Source organism: Clarias gariepinus, chromosome 26, assembly GCF_024256425.1.
Source record: "Clarias gariepinus isolate MV-2021 ecotype Netherlands chromosome 26, CGAR_prim_01v2, whole genome shotgun sequence".
NCBI lineage: Eukaryota > Metazoa > Chordata > Actinopteri > Siluriformes > Clariidae > Clarias > Clarias gariepinus.
Window position 1 is genome coordinate 15,570,433 of NC_071125.1, and position 17,361 is coordinate 15,587,793.

Below are 17,361 nucleotides of genomic sequence, written 5' to 3' on the forward strand. Positions count from 1 at the left end.
CCATAAACAAAGTTTATATGAGGCAGATGTCTCAGTTTAAGTGAGTTACATGTGAGACAGGGTAGAGTAAAAGTAAAACATGGTTGGTTAATTGGGTATAGTAAGGGACAGTAATTATAGAAAGAACAGATTACAGTTTTAGTTACAAACCTGCTGGTTATGGCAAAATACTAATACGAATAAATTGAAATAATAAAAAATGAAATAAGCTCCATTTTATTACCTTATTTTTTTTTAAACAAATAGATATCCCACAAGTTCTATGCATTAATATTTAGATATGAAGCATACATGAATATTTTAATAGCCCTAAGAAAAAAACTGACCTGCAATTGACTTTGTTTGATGTAAAACTCTTGAGCACAGAACACTCATCAGATCTCCAATCTTTCACACCATCCCAAACTAAACACTGACTTGAATCAATACTCAGTGTGTAGTCCACTTTATCTGCTATGTATTTATTTTTAGCACTTTTATCATAGTCAGCATTAAGCAACATCAGATATGCCATCCCTGCATCTGCAATTCAAGTGAAGCAAAACAAAATTCAGTATATGTCAATGACATTCTGATGTAGATTCTGTACTTTATATACAGCATGTTTGATAAATGAGAGAGACCTTTCAGAGATGAAGGAGGGAGAAATATCTGAACCGCTTGTCCTTTCCAATGATAGACTTTCCGTACATTGTAAAAAGTGGGTGTTGGTCTTTGCTTTATTCTGTGATAAAGTAAAGACAATATTATTCAAAATTGTAAACAAATGTGAAACATAATATATATGCACATTTTCTCAACCTGAAGAGCACCAAGATGGGGAAAGTACGTCTCGATGGCCTTCTGAACTCCACCCTAATCTGCACAGCCTTTTTCAGGAGCTCGGCCGTGATGTTGAACTGGTGAGTATTCACTTTACTGCGTGAGAGTGTGAACTCTATACCTGTGCTCTTCTTGGACAGAAATGATCAAAATTTAATGATCCATACAAAAATCATGCGAAACAGATATTCACAGAAACAGCAATATACCACTACTCTCTTTGGATTAGCTTAACTAAAACAAAAAATATATATATATAAATTAATGTACACGCCAAGGTTGCTGGTAAGAATTACAGGAAGTCTGTTCAACGGTAACCCATTCATCCTGTTCAGGGTCATGGTGAATCGTAAACACTGGGAACAAAGGAAGAATACACCCTGTATGGCACGACAGTCCATTACAGGCACCAAGCACACACATACTCAACTTGCTCATACTCAGGAAAATTTACACTAATTTACAGCATAGAATTTAAACCGACACAATCCACGTTTCCACATGAACCAAGAGAAAACACAGGAATGAGGAGAAAATAAGAAATTCCACAAACACAGCAACCTGAAGTCAGTATTGATGCAGGCACTTCCATCAGTTCCACAGAATGGACTTCCATCTTACTGCTACAATTTTGCCTACGGCCTTGTAAAATCGGCGACTTAAAAGTTATTTTTCAGTTTCCTTGTTGTGTGATTACATCACTCCTTAATTGTTTGAGATTCCCTCATTATTGTGGCCTGCCAGTTTGACCAGCTCAGCCAGTAAACAGCTCAGTCTAAGCTCAATTTTTCAGCAGGAATGCTGTGTTTTAGAACATACCTGTTTACCAGCCTGACAACACGGCGCTAGAGATATTATGAGGAAGATATTGACAGGAAAGATTCTAAATGCAACAGACATCCATTACCAGTTTTATACATTAGCCTTATAGTCTTCGGTGCAACGCTAGAGCAAATATTGTATTTATGAAACTTTAAATACATGCTGGAACTTGGAAAGTGTAAAAAACTTTGCTGTATAGAGAACAAATCGGCCTATATTGCTGTCCAAGAAATAAAAGAACCTAAAGGCATACATTTGTCTCTTCTTTCTTTGGGAACTCAATGATGAGGGGAGTGGACAAGTGCCTCATTTTGATTTCTCTTCTGGTGCTGCAGTTGAAAAGTTTCACATCAGCAACATGTCCATTCACCTATGAACATGAAAATGCATCATACTACAGTACATACTGCTGAACTGATAAAAACTGATACATTGCAAATAAAACTCAAAGTTGAAAATCTCATGATATCTTTGCTGTTATTCTTCTATAAATCACAAGATTCACCAGCGCTTTTGTTGTTTAAGCCCTGTGACTAGCAGTAAACACAAGAAGCACATGTTACTAAGCTAATTGTGAAAAAGTATGGAATATACAGTAAATTCTAGACACCAGAAATGAAACTTGAAATTGTACCTGTTGTGGAGTCCTAGCCCAGTGATACGGATTCTGCCTATAGCTTATGATTTGTGTAATTAAGCAGGATTTTTCATCAGAGTTTCTGCCTTTATGTTCCATTATTGGCAAATGAGGAAGATAAAATGTGGTCAAATCAACTTTTTTTACAGTGATTTGAAAATCACAACTCTGCCACGCCGTCAGTTTTATGAATGTGGTGTTCACACTGAACTGATGCTCTCTGCTGGACAACAAATACATCTAGCATAAAGAATAAAGATTGAGATATCAGATATAATAATAAAGATGATACATTTTTGACCAGGAGATTATAAGCAGTTAATATTTATAGATTTTACAGGAAAAATGGATTCTAAAAATTATTATGGCATATATATATATATATATATAAATAAATAAATAAATAAATATATATATATATATTCTAACATTTTGTTTCTACAAAGTGTTTTGTGTGAAAACATCTGCCAAATGTTGCCAAAGCCATGTGGATGTTCCAGTCATTTTTGACTTACCAACACTGAGTCTGTAGTTATGTGAAGAACATCAAGTGTTAATCTAGAAGAAGGAATCTGAGGTTCCAGAATGTACGAGAGTATCCTTATAAAATCGTTCAACACACGCATATCCAATAAATTGGGCTCATCAAGAGAGGTTAGATTTTGAAAGTACTTTGTCACCAGTACTGCACTGTCAAGCATCACCTGTAAAATGGTATAATACCTCAAATGTTCTAAACATTGATATGCTTGGATGTGAAAAAACAGACATAAAAACACTATACTTACTTGACTGGAAACTTTCAAAAGCTCTGCAAGAGTGTGAAGGATATCAAACAACAGTTCCTGTGAAATGCAAAACTATAATTGAATGCAGTTTGGATTACTGAATTCTTGAAAAACTTTTTTTATGGACATACCTGGCTTGTGGCGTTTAGCTGACAAATTACTGAAATGAGAGCGGCTCGTGTTTGTGTCAGTTTCACAAGAGATTCTTGGTCCAAACTCAAGCGGTTTAACGTTGCAGTCATGACAAAGATGTAATTAATAATTTCTTGGGTGTTCTTCATCTGTAGTAGGTTGGTAAGATTACTCAGACTATATGTAAACCTGGACAAAACAAGGACTAATCATTTAATTAAAAGTTTAATATATTTTTTAGCAAAATCATAAAATATAACCAGTTTGACATTTTATTTTAAATCTAATAAATAAGCTATAACTATTTCTGCAGCAAAGGCATTTGCTGTGTTACATTTCTATGCCAAAGTAACACAAGTTGTATGAGAGGGAAAAGGTAACAGCTGGCCACAATAGAAAGGTATCAGAACACCAGTGCATCACAGCCTGCAGAAATAAAGAATTCAATGTTGGTAATCCGGCCCCCAAAATCCCAAGATCTTAATCCAACCAAGCATAAAGTGGAATGCACCGGACAAAGACGTCTAATCCATTAAAGGTCCATCCTTCAACTAACAACACCCAAATAATTTGCCACTACGTTTCTGTTGACAGACATCACAGCATACCCACAGGGCTTGTAAAGTGATACCCCAATGTTGCCCCTGTGGCACGAGAAGAACCCACACAATATAGGGCTTTATGTTTTGGTTATTAATATTGTGGCTGATCCATGTATTTTAATGCACTGGTAGATAAAAAACATACATTTCCTGTACTGGATTGAAGTTCGGCCAAACTTTGACATTCACCGGACATGGCTTGGTAGATGCTCCGAATCTGTTACTAATTTTAATGTAGATGGTGACTGTGGAAGTAAGAATTCAAGTTAGTATTGAGAGGTGGAGCATCTTACACAATCAAAGCAAACATCTCTATAAATAAAATGCGCCTTTATTTTTACCATGCCTCTACACACAACAGGAACTTTTTTAGACACTGAGTGTAGATCAACGTTTAACATTAAATAAACATGTGATTTAACACTGTAAAAATGTGAAATATTATTTAATCTTACATATCAGACATAAAGTATCAACACATACAAGGGTTGTTAGATAGCAGTGTATTTGCGTCACAAAAGAACAGCGCAGCTTTTGTGAGCATGAATTGTTTAACAGTTTTCACAATTCTTCAAATCTACCTTTGTAATCATCATATGGATCTCCAGACGCAAGATAAAAATAGTGCTGGTAGTCTCTGCCCTTATACAGGAGTTTTTCTCTTGAGTTCCCCACACTGAAGCTGTATGCGTACAAGAGATCCTGTAAGAAGAACAACAAACACATTCAATTAAAATTATAAAATGACGGTACTGATATTGTAACTCTTCATCACTAAGAGGGAATAACATTATTCTGTACCAATTATTCAATAAATAAATACATTTTTCATCTTTGTGTGTGTGTGTTATCTATTTCATATCTTAGAATACACAGTAGGACCTCAACAATATTTTTGGTGTACTAGAGCTTTAAGACAGACATACTTAATGTAATAAAAACTTACTCTAATAAGTATTATTTTAATAATCAAATCAAGGAGCAAAACACAGACTGAACTGACACAGTGATGTTACATGGAAAATGGATTTAATGGATTTAAACCATATTCTGGAAACCCCAGATGGAACTCTCCCATCATTCACAAGTAAGGTTTAAAGCCATTTCTCCTATTAGCATGCTTTGGGAGGTGAGAGACTAGGAAACTCCATGCATACAAAAGGAAAACATGGAACTCCATATGGACAGAAAGTCAAGCTCATGATTAAAATCGGGACCATGGAACAATGAAGAGGCAAAGTTAGCTGGTGTTTAACAATGTCACCCAGAAAGATATACAATGCACATACACAGTACTGTTAAAAAATTCAGTCACCCATTTATTCATATTTTATTTTATTTCCTAAGAGCCAGACCTTTTGTCATTTCAGTGTACAACTAGGAATATTTCTCCAGGCTTCCAAAAGCACTTTTTTTTTTTTTGGTCTTTCATTTTCGGCAAGTTTTTTGCTCTCAAATTCAGAGTTCCTGTGCCTGAGCAGTTTCAGAGGAATGTTTTTTGTTTGTTAAGCCACACAGTCACCTATAAATCATTTAGTCTTAAAAACTAATTTAAGGCATAAACAAGTGGGAAACAGGTACAGATTATGACACATGATCGGTCCGTGAATTAATAACCCCTAAAACCCAAGTGGCACAGATTTGTGATAGCAAAGGTAGGTCAATTACAAATTAAAAAACAAATATCTGCGTTTATATAGAAGCCTTTCTGGTGTGTGTTAAAATGGGAGGCTACAGACTCCAAGCTGTATATTTGGGTTTTCGGATATGTGAGGTAGAACAAAAGTTACTTTTATAAAGGGTCAATTTTACCACTACCAGAATATAGGAATGAAGTTGCAAAAACTCACCAAATGAGCAAATTATTTTCTGGTCACAAAAAACAACTATTGAAAAATGAGTGTGTATTTGTGCTATTTCTTTGCCTTTGTGACCCAGTTTCTAATTTTTCGCTCAGTCCTGTTTGGGAACGTTAGTTAAAAGTTAGTTAAAATAAAAAAAATGTCACTTTATACCGCACATGTTTATTAGGAAAGAAAAAACAGCTACTGAGCTCCTATACTGGGTATGCTGGATGCTGAGTGGTTCAACAGATGAGAGGGGAAATGAGAGTGCTGCTAAGGTTGTTACATATACTGTTTTTAAATGTAAAACAAGTAAAACATGTTCCTATTTCATTAATTTAATATAATTTAATATGCAGAAATGAGAGATGGTTCATATTACTCTTGCCTCAGCAGCATTCTGCCACCCAACTCAGTGTAGTTGTAAAGTGTGTTTATTAAATACATTACTGTACATAAGTATCTGCACTCTATTTCAAATGTCAAGACGTACATGGTATCCAAAATCATTGCAAACCTCTTTTCCTGATGTACAGAAGACACTGAAGTGTGTGTAGAGCTCAAAACCTGAGCTGGGCTGCACATGGCACACTATTCCCTCAGGAGCAGGGTGTGTGGAGAAGAAAAATTGTGTTTTTCCCTGGAGAACCTGCTCAGAACCTGGAGGACACATTCCTCAAAATTATAGCATTTTCTAACAAGCTGTGGGTATTTCCAATTCTATTTTTATGTTATGATCGTTTATGTCGCCACAGTTAGTGGAGATGAACTTACTTGCAGAGACCTCCAGCAGGTAAAGGCTTTTTGGCTTTAACATCATGGGTTTAAATGTGATAACAGGCGAAGATATTCCTAAAACATTTAAATCACATATTATTTTAAGTCTCCAGTTTATGAAATGGCAATAAATCTAATTAGGAAAGCTAGTCAGGACATAACATGGTTAACACTGTCGCCTTGCATCCCCAGAGTCTGGGATTGATTCCTGCCTCTGGGTGTGTGTGCAGAGTACCCAGTTTGCATGTTCTTCACATTTTCTTTGGGTACTCTGGTTTTCCACGACAGTCAAAAGACATGCAGATTAGGCTAACTGGCATTTCTAAATGCCCATAGTGTGTCATAAATATGGTGGTGACCATTGGCCTCCACAGTCCTTTGTTGGACTACCGAGGTTCCATGGATGGATGGATGGATGGATGGATGGATGAATGAATGAATTCAAACTGATAGATCTTCGAATGTTTTAATGTGATCTCAAGTAAACTGTGCCAAATAAAAAAAAAAAATCCTATAAATGTTACTTTATCAACAGTAACCTACTGAATATAATGTCTTTTTGCTTATAAAACACAGTGATAAATCAAGTCCATCAGGGCCACTGTTAATCCCTTGAACAAGGCCCTTAAGCATAAACTACTTAGTATTTGACTTGAATTGTGTCTAGATAAAAGTAACTATCAAATAAAGAATTCCTAATAAAAGTATAAACATTTGTGCAAATCACCTGTGGAGGTGAAAGACTCAAAGAGTGCAGGCTGGATAAGCTCTCGGTGAAGATCCAGCAGGGTTTTCTCAGTCACCACATGGCCAGGGCTGCCAGGACCTACCAGGTTATCACCGTCATATTTGCTTGAATAAGAAATCACATCATCCAAATCATGGGGTCCTAAATACACAAAATAATATGTTAAAAACGTGGCCATGTTGTTCTGTTGTGTTATTTTTACTGCTTGTAAAAGTCAAAACCAGATTTGTACCAGTCGGTCGGCCTACAGAAATTCCTGAATCTGCTTCCTCAATTCCAGAATAAAGTTCCTCATAATCTGCAGAAAATACAATATAAAAGTCATGCTCGGTTATAAAATATTTCTGAACCTCTTATGCAGTATTTTATAATATTTTATATTTTATATTTTATTTCAAATAATGTTGGATTCTTACTGTTAAGTGGGTGCACACACACACACACACACAAACAAACTTTTCAGTTTCTTGCAATAAAAAAAAAGTTTTCAGTTCTGTTAAACATTTAAGGATTTAGTTATTTTATTTTAGTTTCATAATTTAATTTTAGGCTAAGCCTAAAATGAAGCTGCTGAGAGAATGACTCTTACAGCTTTTATCCTCGTAAAAAAAATATGTATTCTTCTTTCATTCTACTGTACCTACACCTTTTTTGGCAAATCATGCTATAAGTGAAACTTATTTTCATTTCCAAGTGGTAATTATATTTAATAATAATAAAAAAAAAAAATAATAATAGGCTAATAATCATAATAATAATAATAATAATAAACAGTGAATTATAATACACATTATGGCAGAGGTTATTGAAGCCACCTAGATATCTGTGCTCATCAGGAGATTCAGCTGCAAAATCCTTTGCTTGGGGTTTTTTATCTTTAGTAGCAGCAGGAAGGTGAAACAGGTCAAAATCCACCTCATTCACGTCACCTGACCCCATTTCAGCTGCAAGGATAGAAATATGATTTAGTTAGAGTGAAGAGGGAAAGCTTAGAGGTTGGCAGGTTGGCAGATTTTTATTGATTCTTTAAGATTCAAGGTACAGAAAAGTATACATATATTAAGTCGGGGTAAGAGAAAAGAGTGTGTATCTATTATATCTTTTCAATACCATTCTGTTTTTTTTTTTTCTTCTATTGTTATATCTACAGTATGTGTCAGGAAGTTGTCATGGAGGTGCTGCATCACACTTCCAGCAACCAACATGCATGCCCCTTGTCACACCATAAACCAATTTGTGTTTGGTTCTAGTAATGTTTTCCATTTATGTTCAGGGTGTTCTATTTATCCCTGTCCTGCTGTCATTGTGTCTCTGAAAGGCAAGAACAGTAGCTCCTGTTTCTTGCTCCGTTTGCGCAGTTTGGATTTCATAATGTTCATTAAATTGGAGACAATCAAAGGTTTGAACACACCAGTCAAAGGTATTTCATTTATTTTCTACATTCTAGAACAATACTGAGGTTTCTCAAAACTGTTTTTACTTATTGGAATTACATAATTAATTAACCAATCAATCACCATGCAAAGCACCATGATGAAACTGGTTCTCATGAAGACCTTCCCAGGAAAGCAAGACAAAAACGTACCTCTGCTGCAGAGGAGAAGTTCGATTAGAGTTACCAGCCTCAAAAATCAGCAATTAACAAACAGCACCTTAGATTAGAGCCGTTATGAAGGCTGTACAGAGCATAAGTAGCAGACACATCTCAATATCAACTATTTAAAGGAGATTGTTGCATATTTACAATGTCTTAACTATTGTTTCACAATGTATAAAGGAATAAGAATCAATAAAGACCATGGAATTAGTAGGTGTGTCCAACTGGCAGTGCGTGTACTGTATTCATCTTAAATGTGTCACCGGTAGGGGGTTTACCAAACAGAGCATCTTGATCTAAAAATAATTAGATTTCCACTTTAAGATGTAAATACAGAGTCAGTTTTTTACCATAAATCAGTGGATATTATTATTATTATCTTTCCTGAAGTTATATATATATTCAGGACAATTCCCTGTCTCGCCTCCAGGGGGCTTCCTTACACAAATTCTGTTCTCATATTTATTTCCAGTTTACAGACTAAGTAAAGGACATGGATTGTAATTGTTTGCCTATATGAGCCATTATTATGTATTAATTTCTTTGAATTTGCATTTTGATTTTAGAAATGTATTTTTTGTGCGTATTTGACCCAGGTTTTTTTATATTTACGACATTTGGCAGAAGCCCTCACCCAGATCGACTCTTACACATCTGAGCAGTCGAGCAGGGACAACTTGGTTGGTGTTAAGGTTTGAACCTGGGACTATCTGAATAATATTCCAACACCTTAACCTCTAAGCTACCCAGGACCAAAAGGTTTATTTGTTTACACTGAGAGGTCTGGATTGTCTGGATTTTTGTTAATTAAATCTAATTAGGAAAGCTAGTCAGAACATAACATGGTTAGCACTGTCGCCTTGCATCCCCAGAGTCTGGGATTGATTCCTGCCTCTGGGTGTGTGTGCAGAGTACCCAGTTTGCATGTTCTCCCCGTTTCCTTTGGGTACTCTGGTTTTCCACCACAGTCCAAAGACATGCAGATTAGGCTAACTAGCAGTTCTAAATGCCCATAGTGTGTCATAAATATGGTGGTGACCATTGGCCTCCACAGTCCTTTGTTGGACTACCGAGGTTCCATGGATGGATGGATGGATGAATGAATGAATTCAAACTGATAGATCTTCAAATGTTTTAATGTGATCTCAAGTAAACTGTGCCAAGTAAAAAAAAAAATTCCTATAAATGTTACTTTATCAACAGTAACCTACTGAATATAATGTCTTATTGCTTATAAAACACAGTGATAAATCAAGTCCATCAGGGCCACTGTTAATCCCTTGAACAAGGCCCTTAAGCATAAACTACTTAGTATTTGACTTGAATTGTGTCTAGATAAAAGTAACTATCAAATAAAGAATTCTAAATAAAAGTATAAACATTTGTGCAAATCACCTGTGGAGGTGAAAGACTCAAAGAGTGCAGGCTGGATAAGCTCTCGCTGAAGATCCAGCAGGGTTTTCTCAGTCATCACATGGCCAGGGCTGCCAGGACCTACCAGGTTATCACCGTCATATTTGCTTGAATAAGAAATCACATCATCCAAATCATGGGGTCCTAAATACACAAAATAATATGTTAAAAACGTAGCCATGTTGTTCTGTTGTGTTATTTTTACTGCTTGTAAAAGTCAAAACCAGATTTGTACCAGTCGGTCGGCCTACAGAAATTCCTGAATCTGCTTCCTCAATTCCAGAATAAAGTTCCTCATAATCTGCAGAAAATACAATATAAAAGTCATGCTCGGTTATAAAATATTTCTGAACCTCTTATGCAGTATTTCATAATATTTAATATTTTATATTTTATTTCAAATAATGTTGGATTCTTACTGTTAAGTGGGTGCACGCACACACACACACACACACGCACACACACACACACACACACACACACACACACACACACACACACACACACACACAATGTTGTTTTTACAAAACAAAACATAGAAGTATGGAGTAACCATAAATTAACATACATACAGAAACACATAATTACATATTACATATAATCACTTTAGCATTTTTTAAAGGAGTCCCTGGTGTCAGCATTTTGTAACATTAAGAAGTACAGAAGGTCCTTTAAGTTTTCTATTGCAAGAAACTCTTCAGTTTCTTGCAATAAAAAAAAGTTTTCAGTTCTGTTAAACATTTGAGGATTTAGTTATTTTATTTTAAGTTTTATTATTTAATTTTAGGCTAAGCCTAAAATGAAGCTGCTGAGTGAATGACTCTTACAGCTTTTATCCTTGTAAAAGAAATATGTATTCTTCTTTCATTGTACTGTACCTACACCTTTTTTGGCAAATCATGCTATAAGTGAAACTTATTTTCATTTCCAAGTGGTAATTATATTTAATAATAAAAAAATAAAATAAAAATAATAATAATAATAATAGGCTAATAATAATAATAATAATAAAACAGTGAATTATAATACACATTATGGCAAAGGTTATTGAAGCCACCTAGATATCTGTGCTCATCAGAAGATTCAGCTGCAAAATCCTTTGCTTGGGGTTTTTTATCTTTAGTAGCAGCAGGAAGGTGAAACAGGTCAAAATCCACCTCATTCACGTCACCTGACCCCATTTCAGCTGCAAGGATAGAAATATGATTTAGTTAGAGTGAAGAGGGAGAGGTTAGTTAGAGGTTGGCAGATTGGCAGATTTTTATTGATCTTTAAGATTCAAGGTACGGAAAAATATACATATATTAAGTCGGCGTAAGAGAAAAGAGTGTGTATCTATTATATCTTTTCAATACCCTTCTGTTTTTTTTTCTTCTATTTTTATATCTACAGTATGTGTCAGGAAGTTGTCATGGAGGTGCTGCATCACACTTCCAGCAACCAACATGCATGCCCCTTGTCACACCATAAACCAATTTGTGTTTGGTTCTAGTAATGTTTTCCATTTATGTTCAGGGTGTTCTATTTATCCCTGTCCTGCTGTCATTGTGTCTCTGAAAGGCAAGAACAGTAGCTCCTGTTTCTTGCTCCGTTTGCGCAGTTTGAATTTCATAATGTTCATTAAATTAGAGACAATCAAAGGTTTGAACACACCAGTCAAAGGTATTTCATTTATTTTCTACATTCTAGAACAATACTGAGGTTTCTCAAAACTGTTTTTACTTATTGGAATTACATAATTAATTAACCAATCAATCACCATGCAAAGCACCATGATGAAACTGGCTCTCATGAAGACCTTCCCAGGAAAGCAAGACAAAAACGTACCTCTGCTGCAGAGGAGAAGTTCGATTAGAGTTACCAGTCTCAAAAATCAGCAATTAACAAACAGCACCTTAGATTAGAGCCGTTATGAAGGCTGTACAGAGCATAAGTAGCAGACACATCTCAATATCAACTATTTAAAGGAGATTGTTGCATATTTACAATGTCTTAACTATTGTTTCACAATGTATAAAGAAATAAGAATCAATAAAGACCATGGAATTAGTAGGTGTGTCCAACTGGCAGTGCGTGTACTGTATTCATCTTAAATGTGTCACCGGTAGGGGGTTTACCAAACAGAGCATCTTGATCTAAAAATAATTAGATTTCCACTTTAAGATGTAAATAAAGAGTCAGTTTTTTACCATAAATCAGTGGATATTATTATTATTATCTTTCCTGAAGTTATACTGTATATATATTCAGGACAATTCCCTGTCTCGCCTCCAGGGGGCTTCCTTACACAAATTCTGTTCTCATATTTATTTCCAGTTTACAGACTAAGTAAAGGACATGGATTGTAATTGTTTGCCTATATGAGCCATTATTATGTATTAATTTCTTTGAATTTGCATTTTGATTTTAGAAATAGTGTGTGTTTTTTGTGCGTATTTGACCCAGGTTTTTTTATATTTACGACATTTGGCAGAAGCCCTCACCCAGATCGACTCTTATACATCTGAGCAGTTGAGCAAGGACAACTTGGTTGGTGTTAAGGTTTGAACCTGGGACTATCTGAATAATATTCCATCACCTTAACCTCTAAGCTACCCAGGACCAAAAGGTTTGTTTGTTTACACTGAGAGGTCTGGATTGTCTGGATTTTTGTTAATTAACATTGGAATGAATTGTCAGTTACACATTTAGTCACGCATAATTTTTACTTTAAATGTCATATAGTTTTATAATATATTCAACAAAAGTATGACATTTGGATGCTTTTTAAAAAAAACATTTATTAATATTCCCATCTATGAAGTAAATGTTGTTTTGGCATGTAATTATTACTATTTCTGAAGACAGAAATAAGGGAAATAATTTATGTGTAGTCCTAAATAAGACCACAATGCATACTTTATGGCTGTACGGCTTCATACCTGATGATCCTGATGTCTCATACAACAAGTCTAATACGGATGGATTGTGGTGTTCCAGTGATTGTGTACTGATTCCACTGCCACTGGATGAATTATTCTGATTTGGGATGGATGGAGAAGCAAAAGTGACAGGCTGCTGAAAGAAAAGTGTGTCCTCCAGTTTAGAAGGTAAGCTTATGTCCAAACTGCTGCAAAAAGGTACTGGAGTAAAAGATGAATTAAGAGAGAATATAAAAGAATATAAGTGCATTGGAGTTACACCAAAGATCATATACTTTATTCTTTACAAAAATAAGAAAATACAAAAATATACTTACCAACTGGTATACTTTTGCTAGATGAATTTACTAAATAAAGCTTCCAGGAGTAGGTGACGTCTATAGCACAGCTTTCACAGGCAGCTGTGACAGAGATCCTCTCATTCCAGTTGACAGAATTTCCTCTGCACTCTTCGCAATATACATAAATGATGCTAAAGAAAAATCATAGCTATTTATTTTTAAATATTTAAAATTATATATATATATATATATATATATATATATATATATATATATATATATATATATATATATATATATATATATATATGTGTGTGTGTGTGTGTGTGTGTGTGTGTTTATTGTGGTTTTGGTGGTTTTAAGCCAACTATTAATAATTATTTTGTTGGAATAATTATTTTTGGGGGGGAATCTGTAGAATAGATTACCATTAGTCATACTTTTTTTTTTTTATCCCTTAACAAAATTCATTAACATTATATATAACTATGCAACGTTGTTGCAAGTCAGTTCCTTTAATGCTTTTTATTTTGATTTAAATGAAAAAAAAATGCTTATAAGCTTGCCTATCATCTAAATATGTATAATGTATATTTGCTAGCATTTTATTATACTGATTATCTATATACTGTATATCTGCATTATCATGCTGAATTAAACAGAGGAGAAATGAGTATATATTCATACTATGCATGTGCACCTGGTTGGTTTGGATCTCACAGTAATGAACATCTCGGATGAAGTTGATCGATCTCCACTCTGTACAGTAAGTGTTAACTTGAACAGATCACAGATAGAATTCAGTGCACTTGCAGGAAACATCAGCAATGGAGAGGAAGCAGGAACATGCTTGGAGAAACAGGAGGTCTCATCCATGTTAACTGGCCTGCATTTCCAACTGTAACTTTGTGGAGAAAAAATTATAATTAAAAAAACTATTTTTTAACTGTTTTTTTTTATCTATATGCTATCACTTAGTTAGTTAAAAAATAAAAGATTTTTAAGTTGAAGTAAAAATATGGTTAATTTAAATCATCTTCTATTAATTGGAGTTTTGGTGAGTGGCTAATACATAGCAATGGAAGGTAATGTATTGTGTACTGTATGCAATTTTTATGTGAAAGCTATGAAATAAACACCACCAATATGAAAAAGAGCTAGAATAAGTTAACACAACTAGAGCTATTCACTTCACACATACAAACATTCTCATTCACATTCATTGTTTGCTACCTCATAATGTTATCAGGAAAATCAGGGTCATATGACCTACGTCCATCCACAGTGATGCTAAAGTTGTTGTGACGGTTGATAATCACATTTGTTCCTCCAGTGATAATGCTCACAGGTGCACTGGGCAACACCTCGAGCAGAACAGTGTAGTTGCTGTAAACAATGCTGCCTATGACCTGAACCTTAAGAGTGAGAAAAGCACAGGTTAAAATGTAATACCTACTTAATGTTGCAACATTTGTAATTATAATTGCAAGTGACATGACCTGTTTAATTGCTAATAACGTACAACAACTCAGTGTTTTGTTTTTTATAGTACAACCTGCTATCATATTATAATTTTGCGGTATTTTAAATACCACTTATTCCTTTTCTCTTCAATTAACTGTAGAATACTGCACTATTACAGACCAGCCAAACCCCAAATGTGGAAAATGTGACTGTTTGAGGCCCAGACTGACTCAGAGTCCAAAAAAGCAAACATCTGTCCAACAACATCAGGAAATTGTTAACTCATTGCTTGTGGTTTCTGCCCAACTGTATCATACTCTAATGTTACTAATTTTGGCACACAACTACCCAGCTAGTTCACTTTACACAAACTAGCTTGCATTTATTACAGGTTGACCAATATGAGATTTTTTTTATATTCTTTTTTTATAGTCATTTATAAAACAGTAGGTAGACCTTTAAAACACATTTGTTCATTACTAGCATTGTTTACAACTACCCAGCTAGCCAGATTAACATATTTGACTTAATGTGTGAAATCACAAAACTGAGCACATAAATGCCATTCGTATACTGGAGGAAAAGTCATTTCATTGCTTATGTAACCATTAGAAAAAAAAATCTGGTTTTTAAAATCTTACACTCCATTTTAAAATTATACACTTATTACCTGTTCTATTGTAACATTATGGTTGTCCCAGATATATTTGTAACTCATATCCATCTTAACAGAGAAACACGAACTTTACCTTAGCTACAACTTTATATTCGCCATAATGAAGGAAGTACTCTGGAAGCTCCAGATGTTGTTGATTTGTTTTGATGCTTCTAAATAAGAGCGGTAGTCTAGTCAGTCCATATAGAGTCCAGCTGTACTGGAGACCTTTGGAGATGTTGCACTGGATCTGTCCTTCATACGTCACACCAAGTGTTACAGGCTGGTAACGCCATATCTAATAAAATAATAAGTCCTCTGTCAGAAATAAAGCTATTTCAATAGATGTTAAAATTGTATAATCTGCAGCTTAAATGACATCTGGAGTTTTGTCTCATTTTATGGTTGCTTTGATGCATCTCTGACCTGGATCTTGCTGGGTCCCATGTTCTTTACAGGTGGAGGTTGGCATGGCTCAAGAACGACAAACACATGTCCTTTTAAAGAGCCTGAGCTCACTAGGTTGGAGACGGTCACCTCTACTACAAATTCCCCTGTCCTGCAGAATAAAAGGTTTAATAGCATCTCATAGAATTGCCAGTTATAATCAGAGTTCCCTGGAATACAGAAGGTAAAGCAGGGCTATAAAAATAAATAAATAAATAAATAAATAAATAAATAGCAAGGGTCGAATCGCTGTGGATCTTTCTTACTAGAAACACCATTGATTTAAAATACCAATAATTAAAAATATGCAGAATAGTGTGAAGTTATGGCCACTGATTTCTTTCTACTTTATTTATAGTGTTTGAAATCACACAGTGTTAGATTAATAAATAAATATTTACATTCATTTAAATGAGATATAACCATTTAAACCTCTCTCTAAAATAATAATAAAAAAACTTTCCTTCCTAAATCCGACCATGCTGTTTACCTGTTATACACATGATGCTCAGTGTTCTGTCCAACTCTTTGTGTTCCGTCTCCAAAATCCCAGAGATAAGTAATGCCTGTTCCTGCATTGACCCTACAGCTAAAAGGCACTGATGTGTTCAGCAACACTGAACGCGTGTACAACAATCTGTTCAGATGGACAGCTCTTTGAATCACTACAGTATAAACATCAGAGCTAACAGATTCATGCCTGCCGGACACACTGACTGTAATGTGGTATCTACAAAGCAGAAAAGAATTAAAATACTTAGAGCCTCATTTACAATAGTGCTAAGTCAAATGTTTTAATAATGCAAATTAAAGAACAGTACTTTAAAAATCTTAATCAGCCAGTATTAAGCGGTTAATTCTACCATTCCTACTGAAATGTATGGACTAACATGAACATATGAACATGTGTAGCATTGTGCACATCTAAATCATCACACCATCACTTTAAAGACCACCATATTCAAATGCACTACATCTCATATAAAAAAGAGTTCCATTATACCTGTTTGGTTGGAGGTATTTTTTTATGAATGTCCTGGATGGAGTTCTAATTGCTGTTTGGTCCCCTAAACGCCAGTGAAACTCAAGTGGATCAGGCTCTTCAGTAATTGCCAGAAATGTAATATCTTCCCCTGTGGCATAAGCTTTTTTCTCAGTGTAGATCCGAACAGCTAGGAACAAAAATAAAGTTGTTAATCATGTTAAATGTTAAACATGAACATGAACATGATAGCATGGCTGAGGCAAAACTGCATATGAACAAAGCACAAGGCTTCTGGAACAAAGTTCTATGGACCGATGAGACCATCGGTTTGGCTTTAATGCCAAGTGGCTTGTTTTGCAGCCACGCACACCTTGCAGTCATTTAGCCAGAAATGAACTCCTCTGTATACCAGAGTATCCTAGAGGC

The 17,361-nt window shown here is 35.0% G+C and overlaps 1 protein-coding gene across 1 annotated transcript in view; it reads right to left on the reverse strand.

Moving 5' to 3' along the window:
* Positions 1-17,361, reverse strand: part of LOC128513865 (polycystic kidney disease 1 like 1) — a 37,305-nt gene that overhangs the window by 18,839 nt on the left and 1,105 nt on the right. The window contains 26 exon segments of the mRNA XM_053487417.1: positions 327-522; positions 624-724; positions 802-950; positions 1,898-2,014; positions 2,279-2,521; positions 2,797-2,985; positions 3,070-3,126; positions 3,201-3,390; positions 3,949-4,048; positions 4,385-4,505; positions 6,165-6,307; positions 6,422-6,499; positions 7,152-7,313; positions 7,405-7,470; positions 7,988-8,116; positions 10,165-10,326; positions 10,418-10,483; positions 11,240-11,368; positions 13,104-13,304; positions 13,421-13,575; positions 14,085-14,288; positions 14,618-14,799; positions 15,598-15,801; positions 15,930-16,062; positions 16,441-16,680; positions 16,954-17,122. Of these exon segments, the coding sequence (XP_053343392.1) occupies positions 327-522; positions 624-724; positions 802-950; positions 1,898-2,014; positions 2,279-2,521; positions 2,797-2,985; positions 3,070-3,126; positions 3,201-3,390; positions 3,949-4,048; positions 4,385-4,505; positions 6,165-6,307; positions 6,422-6,499; positions 7,152-7,313; positions 7,405-7,470; positions 7,988-8,116; positions 10,165-10,326; positions 10,418-10,483; positions 11,240-11,368; positions 13,104-13,304; positions 13,421-13,575; positions 14,085-14,288; positions 14,618-14,799; positions 15,598-15,801; positions 15,930-16,062; positions 16,441-16,680; positions 16,954-17,122 (3,886 nt within the window).